Raw genomic sequence first — 18,791 nt, 5'->3', positions numbered from 1 at the left:
GAAGTCCTGTGGGCAGCCTCCCCCACAACCTCTCCTGAAGGCAAGGAGATCCAGAAAGTCCTGAGACGTAGGTGGGATGTTGCACTGAAAATGGCAGGGAATTTTCCTTGCATAAGTATTCCTATGCAAGCTCAAGCTCATAGTTGAACTATGTGCCTGCCTACTGACATCAATGGGACTTAGATTTCATTATGACTAACTTGTCCTACTAATTTCAAAGGAACCTAAATTCAGATAGATTACTTTGGATCTAATTCATTATTTTCACATATTTTAGAGCATATATCCAACCTACTGTAATTCATAAGGGAATATACAGAAGACAATTAAAATGTAATTAAGGCAACAGAATGACCATTAAGCAGCCTGAAATATGGAAAAAGTGAAGGGCTGCTAGGATTTTACAGGACAGTTCATTTGAGGTGTACACATATGCCTTTGTTCCAGCAGGCATAAAATTCTATGCTAAACAGTGAATAAAATCTTGAGTCAAGTAAGTAAATAGCTCATCATTTTTTTCACTTCTCACCTGAAGGTATGAAGACAATGTTAATTCCAAAAACAGTATGAGTCAGCCAGGTGTATAGTCCATAGAACCCAGCCATTTTGAGGGATGCATCAAATACACCTCTAGAAAAACCAAAGAAAGCCATCAAAAATCTTCTAGATGACCTGCATGAAAATCCTGTCTTGAAAAGGTGTTAAAAACAAATATATTAGTTCTTTTATGATCAAAGCTATACTGTATGCTACAAATTCTACTAGTGATGAAAAGACTTTTACTTGCTCTTAGAGTCAAGGATTTGAAGTTGATAATAAAGGGGAAGCAATTTTAATACATGTATTCAAATTAGATATAATCATAGAATTGTAGAGTTGGAAGAGACCACAAGGGCCATCCAGTCTAACCCCCTGCCATGCAGAAACTCTCAATCAAAGCATATAATGAAGACTGGCAGATTGTTACACAAACACATCATGTGCTATAAAAACAATGGATTTTTAAAAAAGGACATACTGTCACTTGAAAGGCTTTATTGTTTTCTAATAATTATCTTCTAATATTTTTCTTTGTTGCCATTAATATTGTTATTATTACTACTATTCCTCTTTTAAATACAATTTCAAAGTCAGCTAGCCTTGAAATAAGAGAGCAATAAAACTTGAATAAAAAGAAACAGGCACCTTGTAACTTTTTCTCTTCAGTGATAAAACCACATACCTCCTTCCCTTCATCTATTTTAATATCCCTGGAAAATGATTAACCATTCATTATGAAGCCTCGCCCTCCCTCCAGTCCATCTCCTTTGGTCCAGGCCTTGGAGGTAGAGAGGAACTGCTGGACCTCTTACCCTTTCCCTCCACCACTCCCTTCTCCTTCTGTGTCTTGTCTTTTTAGATTGTAAGCCCGAGGGCAGGGAATCGTCTAACTAAAAGATTGTATGTACAGCGCTGTGTAAATTTACAGCGCTTCATAAATAAAGGTTAATAATAATAATAATAATCTGACCTTCTACGTACATATTTCTGAGATATACCAGCAGCTATGAATGTAAGCACTTCACAGATTTTTACAGCCTTCAATAATAATAATAATCTTGCTATGTTATAAGAGATCTTGGTAGTACAGTAATCAACAGAAAATTTAAGTGTGCCTCAAACAGTGATACTACTCATAAATTACAGGGTTGTTGTATAGAGTACAATATAATTTATAAGAAACATTTTGAACAGTCTAATGTTTATACAAATGTTTATTATTATCATCAAATATTATCAGTGATTGCACCACAGTAGATTTTAAAGGTATTATAAGAAGATGACCAACATATATGGGTGGGGGGAAATAAACCTATGTTTCCTGGTTTCTAGCTTTGATGAAAAAATAAGATTGACCCAAATAATGGTGACAACATCTGTGACTGACCAGTGAGACAGTGACATTTGTTGCTTTCCAAGAACAATTCAGAAACAGATCTCTTGAAAGTGAAATACTAGGCTGTCTTATATTTCCATCTGAGCTTAAACAAGCAGTGGTTAAACCACTCTTGAAAAAACCCTCCCTAGATCCCCTGATAAGAAATAATTATAGACTGGTCTCCTTACTACCATTCTTTGGCAAGGTGATTGAGAAGGCAGTTGCCTTCCAACTCCAGGCTGTCCTGGATGAAGCCAATTATCTAGACCCATTTCAAACCGGCTTCGGGGTGGGATATGAAGTTGAGACTGCCATGGCTGCCTTGGTCGATTATCTCCTTCTGGGCATCGATGGGGAAGTGTGTCTCTGCTGGTGCTCTTGGACATCTTAGCAGCTTTCGATACCATAGACCATGGTATCTTTCTGGAATGCCTGAGAGGGTTAGGTATCGGGGACACTGTGTTGCAGTGGTTCAGGTCCTACTTCTCAGGCAGATTCCAGATGGTGATGCTGGGAGACAGCTGCTCTCATAAAAGAGAGTTGACATCTAGCATCCTTCAGGGCACCATTCTGTCTCCCATGCTGTTTAACATTTACACGAAGCCACTGGGAGAGATCATCTGAAGACATGGGGCGGGGTGTTATCAGTATGCTGATGACACCCAAATCTACTTCTCTATGAGTCAGTAATAGGCTGGATGACGGAAAACAAACTCAAGTTGAATTCAGAGTAAACGGAGGTGCTTGCAATAGGTACCCCTGGTCTAGGGATGGAGATTTGTCAACCAGTCCTGGATGGGGTCACACTTTCCCTAAAGGACAAAGTTCGCAGTTTGGGAGTGCTCCTGGACTTGTCTCTACCATTGTCATCTCATGTGGAGGCAGTGGCCAGGATATGCCAACTGCGCCCCCACCTGGCCCAGATGGACCTTGAAGCAATAGTACATTTTCTGGTAACCTCTCGCTTAGAGTGCGCTCTACATGGGGCTAACTTTGTACCAAGTTCGGAAGCTTCAATTGATCCAAAATGCTGCAGCCAGATTGGTCACGGAAACATCTAGATCAGACCATATCACTTCAATAATAAAATCTTTACATTGGTTGCTGATCAGCTTCTGGGCGCAATACAAAGTGTTGTCATTACCTTTAAAGCCCTACATGGCTTGAGTCTGAGTTACTTAAGGGAACGCCTCTCCCTACATAATCTGCCCTGCACTCTTAGAATATCAGGGAAGAAACTACTGGAATACATGAAAACCAGATTAGTTACAACTTCCCATAAAGCTTTCACAGCCGCAGCCCCTGAACTATGGAACAGTTTGAGGCACACTCTCCTGCCGAAAGAGATCCGCCTTATTACTACACTTTAAGAAGGCACTTAAGACAGATCTCTTCTGGTGGGCCTATCCATTTGATCTGCTATAATTGATCCTAAAGAACATCCCCACTTCCAACTCAATAGTATGGGAACAGACAATGATTGGCTATTTTAATGATTGGTAGCAGTGTTGCTGATCATTTTATTGTTTGTATTTTTAGATAACATTGTATTTGCATTTTGTATTGTTGAATTTTTTGCTGTAATCCCGCCTTGATCCGCAGGGAGAGGCGGGAAATATAAATTATTATTATTATTATTATTATTATTATTTCCAGTGAGCTAGAAGCAGTGTTAGTGCATGCATTAGTAACACTTAGCTAAATGTGCACTCAGGGTCACACTAGAAGAGATGATTTGATTGAGTTCGTATGTTTAATGTACATACTTTAATATTTTTCTTTCAACTGAAGATTTGTACTAATAAGAATATAAATATTTTAGTTGGATTTATAATGTAAAGCCATGTGTATGTATGGCAGCCAACATGTTACAGTGGTCTGAGTGTTGGACTAGGACTCCAGGCCAGGGTTCAAATCCTGCCTGGCCATGGAAACCTACTGAGTGACTTTAGGAAAAATCACAGGTTCTCAGTCTCAGAAGAAGGCAATGGTGATCCCTTCCCCAGAACAAATATTGCCAAGAAATCCCTGTGGTAGGTTAGCCTTGGGTTCACCAATAGGTTGGAAACAACTTGAAAACATTATAATGACAAAGAACAATTGTGTGAACATAAATGGATATGCACTGTTGAAAGGCCTTAATCATGCTTGAAGTTGAATTAGACCCATTTCAGGACACTGGCAAATGAAATTCTCCCCCTTAAGTAACATATTTTCAAAAGCAAAAATGGTCCAGAAATAGTTAAGCAAGTATTTAAAACCTCCCCAGGCCTTACTTTCAATGGACACTTTCAGGCCTGAATCCACACACAACAAATGACAAAGCTCATAGAAAAACAAAAAGTCATTGCAAAAGCCTATGGAAATGTCAGGATATTTACAGGTGAACACTTAGTGACTAGTGCAAGCAATAGTCTTCATGATCCAAATTCACAGTTAAAGATAAGCATTAATGTTTATATTCCCACCCCTGTTACAATTTATCAATCATATATGAATTGAGTTGAAGATTGTGACAGAAGAAATCAATTCAAATCTTCTTTTGCTCTGTGAAACTGTTTAAAAAGGATGTAAACAACTAGATAAGGAGACAGTTCAAAAAGACAGACTAGGGGAAATGCAAGCATTAGTTCAGTGTTAGTTTTAGGATTTAACTTTAAAGAATCATATGCTTATTTGTTTTCTTTAATTTACTAAAAAAAATTTGTTTGATTACAGGTCATAGGGTTACTTACATAGTAAACAAATAAGGACATTAGCATTCTTGACTTCTACTTTGTTTCATATTGTTGAGGATTCTTCCCTAAAACTAATTTCTTAGGCCAGACTCCAATGGCGTACTTTCTCTGGATTGCACTGCTTCTGCCAGGATAAGTGATCTCCCTCTTCCTTCTAACCTCCTGTGTTTCTCAAACACATGATCCATAGCACTAGGAAAACCCCTCTGGTTTTTAGAATCACAGAGGGCTGTAGCAGGAGAGAAAGAAATTCCTGATTCCACTGTTGCCAGATAACAAAGTACCCCAATACATCCTACACTTTAATATTAAAGAAATATCACATAGTGATTGTATGATTTTAATGTGTACTTTAATAGGAAAAAGGGGAATAGTTTTATCATCTGAATTGCTACAAAACGTGGAATTAACATCTACTAAAATATTACATTGGTTTCTGTTATCTAAAGATCTAATTTAATATTTGACAGCTCTAGTTTTCAGCTATTAAGAATTCAACTGCTAAATGAGCAGCTGAATATATTTTGATAGCTTTGTCTCAGATTTGTAAGAAGTTCCTGAAACCATTATTTATTCAGTCTAGTAATAAAACTTGTGGTACCTTAGTGGAGAGGAGGAATGGTTGGTTTGGTCAGGAGTGCAAACCTACAAAGAAAACAACAGCTTTTATAATAAGGTTAGGATGTAGTAAACTGACCCTAGTTTTTAATTGTTTAAGATCAAATACTATGGAAAAATCTTTTGAAACAGAAGAATAGTTCATGCTAATTCAGAGATGGAAAGAATTAAGTTTAATATGTCATAAATAAGGGAAAAGTTTGGGAAACAGTAAACAGTACTAGTGATCTTACAGATCAGCCTTTAATGTGTTTATTTCAGTTGACATGATTTTTTTTTACAAATATTGTATTTTGTAGACCCGGAGAGAGGTTTATTAGATTTAGGTATCTGAATTCTACCAGACTGGTCTCTGATTTAGAATCTGAACTGAAACAGCTAAGAGGTAATTTTAGATTAAGTAAGGCACTAAGTGTTAATATGTTAGCCTCCGCCTGATTAAATTTATGGTAGATTGATGGGGCTCCAGTTTTTGCTAAGCAATCTTTAAAGAAAGGAAGCACAACTGTAATTCACTGATCAATTACTTTCAGATATTGCTTCTGTATTATATTGTAGTGTCCTGCTTTTAAAACTAGAACAGTGAAAGAAGAAAACTATGGTGTGAAACAGACGGCCCCTTTGCAGCGGCTTTCTAGTGGCTTGAGGGCGTGTCGTTTAGACGCACGTCGCCAAGCCGGCAGGAAGCTGCTATGAAGACACCTGTCTGACCACACGGCTGGTAGCTTTGTTGTGCTCCAGAGGCACAGTATTTATATGCCACATGCATGCTGCAAATAACAACAAACCCCAGGAGAACATGGTCACTTCCACCTAAGGATCCCACCACCTGCACTTCATTAACCAAGTCATCCTTGTTGGTTAGGATCAGATCTAAAACAGGTGACCCCCTTGTTGCCTCTTCCACCTTTTGGACAATGAAATTGTCTTCCAGGCAAGTGAGGAATTTACTAGACCTTGAGGATTTGGCTGAGTTTGACTTCCAACAAATATCAGGGTAGTTGAAGTCACCCATCACTACTACATCTCTCCTTTCTGAGTGTGTGGTCATCTGTTCTAGAAAGGCATCATCCAATTCCTCCATCTGAGCCGCAGCAAAAAGCTGGATCGGGGCTATGGTGTGTGGCTCTGATCCGGCGATCAAAGAGGCAGCATCAAGCTGCCCCTTCAGGGCCATCTGTTTTGGCCCTGTGTTCTTGATGAATAACAATCAGGTCCCAAAGCAGATTCAGTATTACTGAACAATATTTGTATTAAATCATGGAATTTCAGGATCTTCAAATCAGTTCTTTTGCAGCTTTTGCAGATCACACACAGATTTCTGACTTAATAAGCAAGGCTTAAAATTTCTGGTTCTAATATTATTATAATTATGAAGTTTCGTTCTTATCACTTTAATTCAGTTCTAATCTATACTCAGTTCTGAGTGTCAGAACTGGAAGGTGGTACAGTTAGCCCTCCTCAAAGATGGGCTTCTCTTCCGTGGCCTTGAACTTACATGGAAGGCAAGCCCCGGCAGAAGTAATGGGGTGAATACCTGCGCTGTGCACTCTGCGCCGCAAGCACATGGCCCATTATTTTTAAGGGGGCTTGAGCATATGCTCTTTTCCCCATATGTGGGGGTGGGGGTCCGGAACAGATCCCCCACGTATGGGGAGGGCAGACTGTATGGTATGACTGATGAATTAAAAATAATGCAGGAATGAAATGTATACTTTTTGATCTCTTTTCAGTCTGCATTTATAATAATGTAGGGTTTTACTCTTCCCATCTTATATTCCCCCAATCAATGATGAAAAATAAACTGAACTTTTATTGTATACAGATGATATGGCTGTTATCCACTCAATGGAATAAGGAGGATTTTAAAAACATTTGGTGAAAATTGTAAGACACGAAATATTATATATAATTAGAAAGAGATCAACATAATGTTCCTTTCCAAGAAGGCTATCAAATGATTTATGGATATATCACAGAATAGGTGGGGGGCTTGGCATACTTTCAGCTTTTACTTTACAAAACAGTTACTGAAAATCTCATTTGAGTCTCCAAGATTAAATTCTATTTTGTCATCATAAGCAATTTTAAAATTCCAGAATATAAAAATAAGGGATTTTAGTAATAAATACTGAGAAAATATCACAGTTGCAATAATTGGGGGGAGGGGAATTTGGGGAAACTGTAAAACTTTTGTTCTCAAATGGGTTCAAAACAGTGTTTTGTTTTAGGGATGCAAGAAAAATATTGTCCACTACAGGTATATTCTTTACTGTTCTATTCCAGAGTTACTTGTTAAATTAATGGATTTTTCCCCCCTGGTAATAGTAAACTTTTGCTATCAAGAAAAGAAAATCTTATATTGTAACAGCCATGGTGTGGTTTGTGAAAATCTGACTTGTCATATCATGCAAGCATGAAACTGCAAACAATCCATGGGTTCTTAGCCATGAGATTTGGAATGCAAGGTTGGTACTTGTCCTATCAACTTTGTCTGGTTCAATCCATGGTTTGACATGTTACTCAAACTCAATTCAACTGCTTCTGACTGGCTTCTTTGGAAAGTACACTGCCAAGGAATGAGTTCTGAGGAAAGATTGTTTATATAATGAAACTACTTGAACCTCTTGGTCTCAGCTGCAATTCATTGCAGTAATGACACAGAGTGGAGTGTACAGGAAAAGCAAAAGGCTAATGCAGTTGACCTACATGCACAAGACAGGGAAGGGCTCTAGAGGTTGGCAATTCTTAGTGAGCACCCCAGTCATCTTAATTCAAACAGCACATGCAGGAAGAGAGAAGCACCAGAAGTAAAATTTTCATCTTTCACATGTGATCAAAGACAGTGATGCCATAGGTGAAGAGAGGAATGAGAGGTTTTTCTTCTTCCTACAGCAGGGAAGAGAGTGATATGTTAATATCTATGGCCCTCTCCAGACGGGCCTTTGCAGCGCCCCCGTCACATGCTAGGGGTTGGCTGAGGGTGCACCGCCCATACTGGCCTCACCCCTAGCACGTGACGAGGGCGTCAAAATGGTGGCACCCTATACACACGGGCACCGCCATTTTGACATGACGGATGCTTAGCAGCCGCACGTCACATCCCCATAAGGACATCACGAGTGTGCCATTGGTGCACTGCGATATCCTTATAGCGCTGCAAGAAGAACCCGATTTTTAAGTGTTCTTTTTGCTACGCGAGGGAGCCGCGCGGTTTGTCCACTGCAGCTCCCTTGCACAGCAAAACAAGGCGCACGCAGACCGCCTTTTTTGGGCGGTCTGTATCCCGCCTATGTTACTTTTCCCTATCTGTTTTTGGAGTTTAACCATTTTAGTACTGACTTCCTGTTAATATTTCTATTTTCTCCTGCACATTCCCATCTCATTCTGAGGTGCATTGACCATTGTTGTGACAGTTCTGATGCCCCACCAGATTTTCAGTCTGCAACCTCCTAGGAAGTTCTCAGAAAATAAACACACATTTTTACCACAAGGAGCTAAGGCTACTGTGGAGAGATGTAGAAAAAAAAGACTGCTGAAATCTGGTGTTGTCAAAAACAGCTGAAGATGGCTGACATGTTATGGAGATAAGATTTCCTTTTCACAAACTGCAAAGAAGATATAAGAGTCAAGACAAGATCACCATCATTATTGAATGCCAAATGCAAACCCATAAAAAAAAAATAAACCACTTTATTATACAAAAGTACTAAAAAATACAAAACTAAAAAGTATACTACAAAGGCCTGTCAGAGAAAAGTATGTTAAGTCTTCAAATGTCCATCTGCAAAACCTCTGTGCACTGAAAAAACAGACTTTAATTTAAAAATTTGAAAAAGACTGACAGGCACCTTCACCTGCCATTAAATATGCACACATGGCATGAGCTACCAAAAGAAAGAAAAAAGCAGTCATTACTGACATGGGCCTGTTACAGACAGCCAAAATAAAGCTGCTTTGAGTCACAGTGGAGGTATGGTGTTTCAATGATGCATGTGTCCTAAGAGTCCAGAAGCCACACCAAAGCCATCCTCCAGTCCTTAGGGCTGGAGTGTGGCTTTGGTGCGACTTCTGGACTCTTAGGACGCATGCATCATTGAAACACCATATCTCTACTGTGACTCGAAGCAGCTTTATTTTGGCTGTCTGTAACAGGCCATGATTTTTCTTCAAATGAATTTTTAAAAACATTTTACCTTTCTCTGTGTGGATTGATGGAAGACCAAAGCAATATCCATATAAAAGAATACAATGCTTTTTAGCTTGAACACTAATACTTGAACACCACAGGTTTCAGAATTAGAAACAGGAAGATGACATTCCTTTAAGCTGTATCATGTTATGGCTAGGATCCTGTATGGTGCTGTATAGCATAGTAGTCTTGCATGTGGAACTAGCTACAGCTGGACATTCATCAGCACCATTCCGTACCTACCATAGAGCCTCTGGCACCCTCCATGGCTTGAGGCTGTTAGTGGGGGAAGTTGGAGAAGCATCTGGCTATGTTCCTGTAGCCAAACGCAAAATGATTACATCATCCCCTGAGATCTGTTGGGTTCTTCCAAAGGTCTCAGAAGATCATGTAATAATTTCATATCTGGCTACAAGGAAATTTATCCAATTTCCCCCTCCAACAGCAGAGAAGGGTGGAGGATGGGTGGGCCTCCAGTAGCTCTACAGTAAGCCAGTGGTTAGTGTATACAGGAAATATCTGTAGGAACTGATACACAGGAGCAAACCTAATAAGGTTGACTGAAGCTTCTACAACTGTCTTTTACAGATATAGGACATGAATTCCCACTAAACCCAATTCCAGTCCCCCAATGGAGTAAAAGGATGACGTGAAGAGGGAGAGTGGATGGGTTGTGTGAGTGTACAGATGACCACTTGAAGAACTACAGCTACGGTAGGCAACCTGTTCTTCTTCATGGTCTCTGTGACTCTCACATATGGGAGAATAGCAAGGTAACTCACTAAGGATGGTGCATCATATCAGGACTGATGACAGAACTGCTTTACGAAAAACCATATGGGATCAAAACTGAACATCTAGTTTGTAATAAGACACAAAAGTAGACAGCTGTGACAATGTAGGTACATAGAAGAGTTCCAGGAACGGAATCACTTTGAGATTTGTCAACGACATTGCTGTTGCTTGAGCTGAATGAGCTTTAATCCCTTGTGGAAGTAGTTTCCAAGCAAGGGGGTAGGCAGGGTGGACAGTATTCACCACTCAGTGGGAAAGATACTGAAATAAGACCGCCTTTCCTTTCTTATGCATGTCACAGGCAAGAAACAGACAAGGAGTCTTCCAGAACTGCTTTGTCAGAGTGACACAGAATAGGAGCGCCATTTTAACATCTAGGTTATGGAGGGCGCACGCCAGGTCAGAAAATGGGGACTGCATGAAGGCCATGATAACCAGAGACTGGTTGAGATGAAAGGCAGAGGCCACCTTAGGCAGGAAGAGGTGTCTGTGGAGAGAACATAAGCTTAATTTTTAAAAAAATTATAATGTATGTTTATGTGTCAATGTTTATGTTTACAAAAGTAAGATGTCTCCTTTCTTCAGGAAACACATTTCTTAGTTCCTGTGAAAAAATCAGAAGAATCTAGAATAGAATAGAATAGCATCATAAATTTGGAAGACACCTTGAGGGCCATCAAGTCCAACACCATGCCAGGCAGGAATACACAGTCAAAGCACCCCTGACAGTCCAGCCTGTTTAAAAACATCCAAAGAAAGAGATTCTACCCCATTCTGAGGGAGTGTGTTTCACTATTGAACAGTTCTTACTGTCAGGAAGTTCTTCCTAATGTTTAGCTGGAATTTCTCTTCCAGTTTTTTCAGTCCATTGCTCACTGTCCTAGTCTCTTCTAGAGGGGCAGAAAACAAGCTTGCTCCATCCTTAACAAGATATCCCTTCAAATATTTTAAAAAGGCTATCAGGCTAAACATACTCCTCACAGGATATAGTTTCCAGGCCCTTTACCATTTTGTTTGGCCTCCTCAGGACGTGCTTCAGCTTGTAAAAAACTAGGATTGGGAAAGACAGCTATGAAAGGACTAGACAAGATCTTAAAGTACAAAGATATAAAACTGAATACTAAAGTTAGGATTATCCAAACCATTGTATTTCCCATCATTATGGACGGATGTTATATCTGGACAGTGAAGAAAGCTGGCAGAAGGAAAATGAACTCATCTGAGATGTGATGCTGGAGAAGAGTGATGAAAATAGCTAAAAAGACAAATAAACGTGTCTAGGAACAGATCAAGCCGGAACATTTCCTGGAAGCCAAAATGACTAGGTTAAGATTGTCATACTTCGGAGGCATCATGAGAATGTAGGATTCACTCAAAAAAACAATAATGCAAGGAAAGGTGGAGGGTAATAGAAAGAAAGGTAGACCACACACCAGATGGGTAGACTTAATCAAGAAGATCACAGCTCTGAGCCTGCAAGACATGAGCAGCTGAGGACAGAGGGGCTGGAAGATGTCTCATTCATGGGGTTGTCATGAGTCAAAGTTGACTTATAGGCAGTTAACAATTATCTCATCACAACTGAGTGGGACAGGTCTATGCTTAAGGCTCCTCTAGGGGTGCAACTATCTTAGCAAATATATGTGGTTAGTTTATAATTCATTGGAGGAGAGGAAGGGTAATTCCTTGCAGTGGTCCCCAATACTGCCTCAGTCATGGTGACTATGGTCAACATGTAAGGTACAACATCTGATTCTCCATCAGTGTTACGTGGTTGCTTTGGTAAACAGGCCTTCCATGCAAGCTGTGTATGGAATAATCTCTTCCATAGAAGCTGTGGTCTGCAGTTTATTCCATGCTGACGAATGACATGTTAGTGCATGGCCCTATACACTGTGCATATTAGAACACACAGTACAGGGCATATTCCACTGACTCAGTCAATTGAAATCCAACCCTTGAAAGAGGATGACAAACAGGTCTCCCACACTTAACAAGCTAGGCATTGTTTGCCATTAGCTTTAAAACAAGGGTGAACAACTATGGCCTTCGAAAGGGATTTGGGGGAACCCTTCTCCTATAATCTTTCATCACTAGTTATAACGCCTAGGGCTAAAGGGAACTGTAGGTCAAAAAATCTGAAAGGCCACATTTGGCAAGCCCTCCTTCATGGACTTGACTAAGTAGGAATGAAGGGCTGTCAAAAACAAACTCCTCAGCATCAGAGGAGCCAAACATTTTCTTTTGAAATAAGATAAGGAATTTTTTCTTAATAGATCTAGGACTATATGGGTCCAGCCTGTAATTGTCTGTGTAAAATGCATCCAAAAATGAATCCTGGTTTCTGCTGCTTTAACTAAAAATAAAAATGAGAGGGACTTAGTCACATTCTTCTGAGTACCCAAGGGGATTTGAGTGCCTGAGACCAAAAGGCACTTCCAGGGATAATAGAGAAGTAGAATACCTGATAAGCTGATGATTTTATTACACAGTTATTTACTTATTTCATCAGTGCAAAGTGGCTGCGCTTCTGAGACAAAAGAGGATTGTATGAGAATAATAAGGATCACATTTTCTCCTCTTAGTCTTAAAAGACAGTTTAAAGAAAGGATTCATAGTGTATAGCAAGAGAAATATAATAACAAGTACTGCTGGACAACACGCAACAATATGATGTTTGTGAGTGTGCAAAGTGCATGCAACATTTGTTCAAGTCCACCAGGTGGAGCTCAGAGTTCAGCTCCCTCCAAAACAAGATCATCATCAGCAACAGCAACAACAACAAAAATTAATTCCAAGAATAGTAATGAGGAATAATGTTCAATTTTGGTCTTTTCTATTCTTTTTTAAAATAAGGAAGGGCTGAAATAGACAGCCTGGATGGGGTGGCGTGAAGCCACCTCACCTGAACATGGATTGGGGCCATGGCAGCCGCACACCACAGCCCCAATCCTAAAAGTAGCTTTTCTGCGGCTGAAAAAGGGACAGTTAAAAGCCGCCTATAGAGGCTCTTCCGCAGCCCCACAGCAGCTTCCCGGCATGTTGGGGGCTTGTGTCATGTAACTACCACGCCCCCAGGACACCCAGAAGATAGCTGACATGCAGCAGCTCTGGGCACCTTCAGGGCATCATGGCGGCATGCAGCGTGTACATGCCATGCTCCCAAGCCGTCCACAATCACCCAGAAGGTGACTTTTAGTGCCGATCTGTACTGGCATGAATTTGAAATGAAATAGCTCATCAATTGCAATTGCTAGAACTCTTTTGTTCTGGACCAAGCAGGGGATGGAGTATCAGACATACATACTCAGTTACAAAATGAATTAAGAGTAAAGTGGGAAGTCTGCAAGCAAAGGGGAAAAGAGACTTATGTAAAAAACACACTGCAGAAATAATCCAGTTTGAGACTGCTTGAGCTGGCTCAGTGCTAGGGAATCCTGAGAAATGTACTTTATTGTGGCACCAGAACTCTCTGACAGAGGCGGCTAAATTTCTCACAAAAATACAGTTCCCAGAATTCCCTAGCATTGAGCCAGAGAAGTTTAAGCGGTCTCAAACTGGACTATTTCTGCAATGTGTTTTGGGCCTTGCATAAAAGGGAATACAAAAGCTTGTTTTTCTAGGACGAAAACGTACTATATTCTTTCATATGATGCTGGTGCAAGGCCATCACAACTACCCTTAATAGAGTTTTGTAGGCTTAGTATCTAGACAGGATTGCTTTAGCAAATTGGAGTCTGAAGCTTCAAACATTGTTGTTTTGCGACAAGTAAAAACAACTTAAGTCAACCCCAAGTTCATATTTCCCATTATAGGGAGAAGAGGGGAGAAGGAAAAGGCAACCCCCACTGATCCCTTCCAGTTCTGAAAAGACAAAGATGAATAGGAAACTACCTCTTAAAAGACCTGGGAAACCCTTGAGCTAAGCTCCATTTTCGAATTCAAGATACAGCCTTCTCCTCTTCTTTATTTCCTCTTCCTTCATATGTCTGTTCTAAGAGGCACACCCAACAAAAGTCTTTCCCACTGCAAATGCAGAAGAAAACATGGTCTTCAGAAGGAAGAAAGAGGTGCTTTCTAGCCCGACCCATGGTTAATCATACATTTCAAAAGGTAATGATGTTTGCTGGACAGAGCAGAAAGTCGCTGTCTGGGCCACCAGAGCCAAGGGAAGAGAACAAAAAAGTGATCTCAGAATTACAATGAAAATACTCCAGTGATTACTTGGAAAAGAAAACAGTTCAGATCCATCATCTTATTATTAATATGAGACATCATTTTAAGAAGAAGAGATATCTTCTTCCAGCTGTTGTGAGCATCTCTTGAAGTCGTCCCTTGAAGTATTGCACCTAATCTTATTAAAACCAATTTAAAGCAATTTCCATTTGGGCCTTTTAGACAAGGAATAAGTATGACAGGATAGCAGCTAAATGTACTAGCAAAAAAACCCAAAACAGGCTAAACATTTTACAATTTCAATTTTAAAAATGAAGAAAAGTTTTATTGTTTGAAAAGGCTGGATATTTGTTAGGAAAGTTGTATTACTAACAACTATACTCATAAAGCCATTCAGATGTTACATTGAGAAAAATCGTTGGCAATATATGAATTTTTATGTGCCTTAGTAAAATGTTTCTCACTCCAGAGCACTATATAACAGTAATTAAGCACTACTTGAGTGGTCTCCAGTTAAGTGGAATTTGCTTTTATAGATGAAGCACTGTCATTTATGTACATTGCAATGAAAGCCACACTATTATAGCCTAGTTCTCACTGAGAGTGAATTATCTTTCGGGCAGAGAGTCCCTGCATACTGGAAATTAACACATCCAGTAGACAACTAAGCAAGAACCTTTTCCCCTGACTTGGTAGCTTTCTATATGAGTGGAATATGTGAAGAAGCATTTGCTTATGTGAGCACTGCTTGACTGCTTGAAGTGGTACAGTCCAGAAACAAGTTTACCATCTCAGTGAGTTTGACTCTTAAAAATTTAGTGGTTCGGTCTGAAATATAGTTGCAAAATATTGTTTCAGGAAGATTTTTAGTTTACACAGGTGTGAGATACTGAACTTGTTTAATTACTAATGCTTCAAGAAATTCTCATTTTCTATTGTCATGATATAAAAAGCATACGTTTTGAATAAATCACGCCTTCAGTACTTGATGTAACAGATGAATGTGGGTACACACAAGATGCAATATAACTTGAGATGATGCAAGAATGCTCTATATCCTATTATTGTTAATTAAATCATTTTGTAGGCACTGAAAGAACAAACTACATGCATATTATCAACGTCATTTAACATGTCTAGTTAAATGATGTTAAAATTTCAGTCAAGCATTCACATTGGTTTTCTTTAGCATATTATGTGCTTTTAATATGCTGAAAAATAAATTGTTTTCTTTGGAGAACGTATCACCATGTCATTTCCATCATCGCATTTTATTGTTTATTCAATAGTGTCCTGGTACTCATAACTGATTTTTGTAAACAAAACTGAGTTCAGATTATATCCAACTTTCCTGGCATCTATGCTTTACTGCAAGAGCACTTCGGAAATTAGATTCCCCCCCCTCCCATAATATATTGGTAGATAACTCTGCCTACTGTGCAAAGTCTGTGTTTTGTATGGTGGATGAAGAAAATGAAACAAGTAATAAAACCTTCTCAGACAGAAAACATTCATGAAAACCTGAGCATTGGCTAACGAGTTTCAACCCAAAATACTGATATTGGCTTTTCCAGAACTAATTCAAGAAACAAAATCTACAGTAAGTTAAGCCATAGCCATACCTGTGTGCATGCACTCATGTGAAAATATCGCACACACTAAATTGCACTGAGCCCGTGACAACATGCAACTTAGTAATGTGCAATATCCCCACCAGAGCAAGCAGAATGGGAGCTTCAGGGAAGAAGGGTCTGGTGCATTCAGGAAAAGAAAAACATGCCACTTAGGGGAAAGACAATGGTTCAGGCAAAAGGTGTGCATGCAACTCAGAGATACATGAATTCAAGGATCTCTACTCCAGTCATGTACAAAACCAGACAGGTTAGGTCCTGCTCAGCTAGCTTTAGGAATAATATTACCAAGACTACTACATTTTATGCACAGTACCAGCAAGACAGCCGGTTGTCATCTGAATCATCACAATTATGGGCTTCATGTTATATTCAGCAGCCAATAAGCTTTTTATTGCTCCACAATTCATTCCAGGCTATCAAAATATTTAACTAGCCATTTATTTAAGCACTTAACACTAATACATACACTTTTCATACATAGCATTAGATGTAAAAATGTGATTCTTAAACACTTTTAACACAACAACATATATGGACAGAAATTTGGCAAGGGGTGTCCTCTGACAAGGCATTGTGCTCACTAATCTTACATGTTAAGTAGGGAATTTAAGCCATCTGTTTAAAAGGTCTAAATGTACTATGTATGCAACACTTGTACCTAACCTGTTCTTTCGTGCTGAGTATGCAGATCTCTCATATCCCACCATCCCACAGAATCAATGAACTGAACTGTGATGGATGGGCAACCTTTTCATTGCATGTTGGTCATGCAGACTCCTTTGTATAAACACGCCCACTACAGCCATGCACACTTCCCATTTCATATTAGCATGCATGAAACTACGACCCAGCCACAGCTCAAGGCGTCAGCAGTTTATTATCCCTCTTTGGCCAGGAAATGAGCCATTTTAAACTTCAGTTCACCCATATATACACAAATATATATATAAATAAATATATAAATAAGCAATGGCTAGAGCTGAGGTCTTTTTTCCTCTGAAACACATATGAAAGTGATGAATTTGCTTGGGCTTCAGATGAAGGAGATAATGTTTAATGTTAAGACTGATGCTACATAGCTCCCTCAGTCAGGTACTTACTGTAAAATGTTACACTCATGGGATCTGCTATTTCAACCTCCAGAAGTGCCAAGATATCCAAGCACAGTAATTCATTCATACTTGTTTTTACCACTCTTGTACGCTGCAGCCTGCTCTTTTATATAAGTAGCAGTGTACCTATCAATTCCTCAAAGTCAGCAAAAGCTAGCTAAATACTAAGAAAAGCTGAAAACTGTAAAAAGGATTGCAGTAAACTATTTTGTGTGAACAAACACATGACTTCAGTCACCTCATAACTAGTCAAGACTTTGGTCTAGTGCAATACTACCTAGTCTGACTTATTGCAAAGTTATGGGATATTCCATAAATCTAGAATTCTTGACTGGAGATTTCTGTAAAAGAAATGAGCTAGCTAGCCCCTCCTTTAGATGACTTCTAATTGTAGTTGTAAATATGATGAGAACTAAAAACTGATGACCAAAAACTATTCCTCACCCATATGGAAAGAATACTTACAATACTGGCTTAGATCTGAATTTGTTATTACAGCTGATTACTGAAATCAGTGGAAGCTAAGTTAGTAACGGTTAATTTAACTTACATGGATTTTAAAGTTGTGATCTACTTTTAACTAATTTTATTATTCAGCTGTGAAGAAAACTATTCATTGCCCTTTGCAAAATGCATATTTTAGAAAATACTCAGTTTGTATAGACACATTTCTGTTTACTCCTCTTTCCAAATTGTTTGCATTTTCTTCTTCTCTATTTCCAGTAAAACATGGCAGGATCCAATATGACATATTATTTCAGACACCTTACTTACACACTTCCAGAAAAAGGAAAGAAAAAACCCTTTCCAACCAGAAACTCTATGTATCATGATAATGCTTAGCAAAGTAATATTCTGATAAGAATAAGTGTAGAACAGAAGGTTAAGGGGAAAGCAGAGACAAAGCATTTATTTTGGAATAGCAAAGTCTCTTCTGGAATGAGGTAAAATTATTAAAACATCTCTTTATATTTGTCTGGTAACAAAGGATTGGAATGCTAGAATAAGAATCATTTATTTTTTTAAAAGGTGTTGGGAAGGGATGAAGATTGGACAGGGCAAATGTATAAAGATACATGGGGTGGCCATATGTCAAAAGGTGACATGAAGGCATATAAACACACAGGAATGAAGAAATCAGTAACTTCTATGGAAGTTGGTTAAAACAGGTAACACAATGGAAATTATATTATTCTTTTCCCCTTTGTTTTCAGTTTCCCTACCTTCTGGGATTCTAAATGTATTTAAGACTGTAAGGTTTTGGGCCAGGTAATAACGTAGTCTATACTTGCTAAGTTCTTAACAGATCTTAAATCTTTTATGTATTCTAGCCAAGCTTGCAGGGTTCTTCAAAGTAAGGTCTATTTCAACCTGTGCAAAGAACAGTACCTTTTGGTAGCAGCACCTAAGAAAAAGCAAAAGATGTATCATACATAGAAGGCTGAATTAAATATTCTGTTTAATTCAGCCTTCTATTTAATGCTGCCTTATGTGTCTGACACATCTTTTGCTTTTTCTTTTGTGCTGCTACTAAAAGTACTCTGCTTTGCAAAAACTGAAATAAACCTTACTTTGACACACCAAAGCCTTCAAATAAAGTTTGGCAGC

At 39.0% G+C, this 18,791-nt stretch overlaps 1 protein-coding gene across 4 annotated transcripts in view; it reads right to left on the bottom strand.

Annotated features, from left to right (window-relative positions):
• The window catches only part of TMEM245 (transmembrane protein 245), an 80,320-nt gene that overhangs the window by 8,656 nt on the left and 52,873 nt on the right, over positions 1–18,791 (bottom strand). For 3 of the 4 annotated variants that reach the window (XM_042474090.1, XM_042474087.1, XM_042474088.1), the window contains one exon: positions 530–630. In XM_042474090.1, coding sequence (XP_042330024.1) covers positions 530–630 — 101 coding nt within the window. Of the gene's footprint in view, positions 1–529; positions 631–13,792; positions 14,288–18,791 lie in introns of those variants that run through there. The other variant, XM_042474091.1, reaches the window with a different exon arrangement.

Source organism: Sceloporus undulatus, chromosome 6 (assembly GCF_019175285.1).
Source record: "Sceloporus undulatus isolate JIND9_A2432 ecotype Alabama chromosome 6, SceUnd_v1.1, whole genome shotgun sequence".
NCBI classification, from domain to species: Eukaryota; Metazoa; Chordata; class Lepidosauria; order Squamata; family Phrynosomatidae; genus Sceloporus; species Sceloporus undulatus.
The sequence above is the reverse complement of the archived record's forward strand: the minus strand, read 5'-3'. Positions and strand labels throughout refer to the sequence as shown.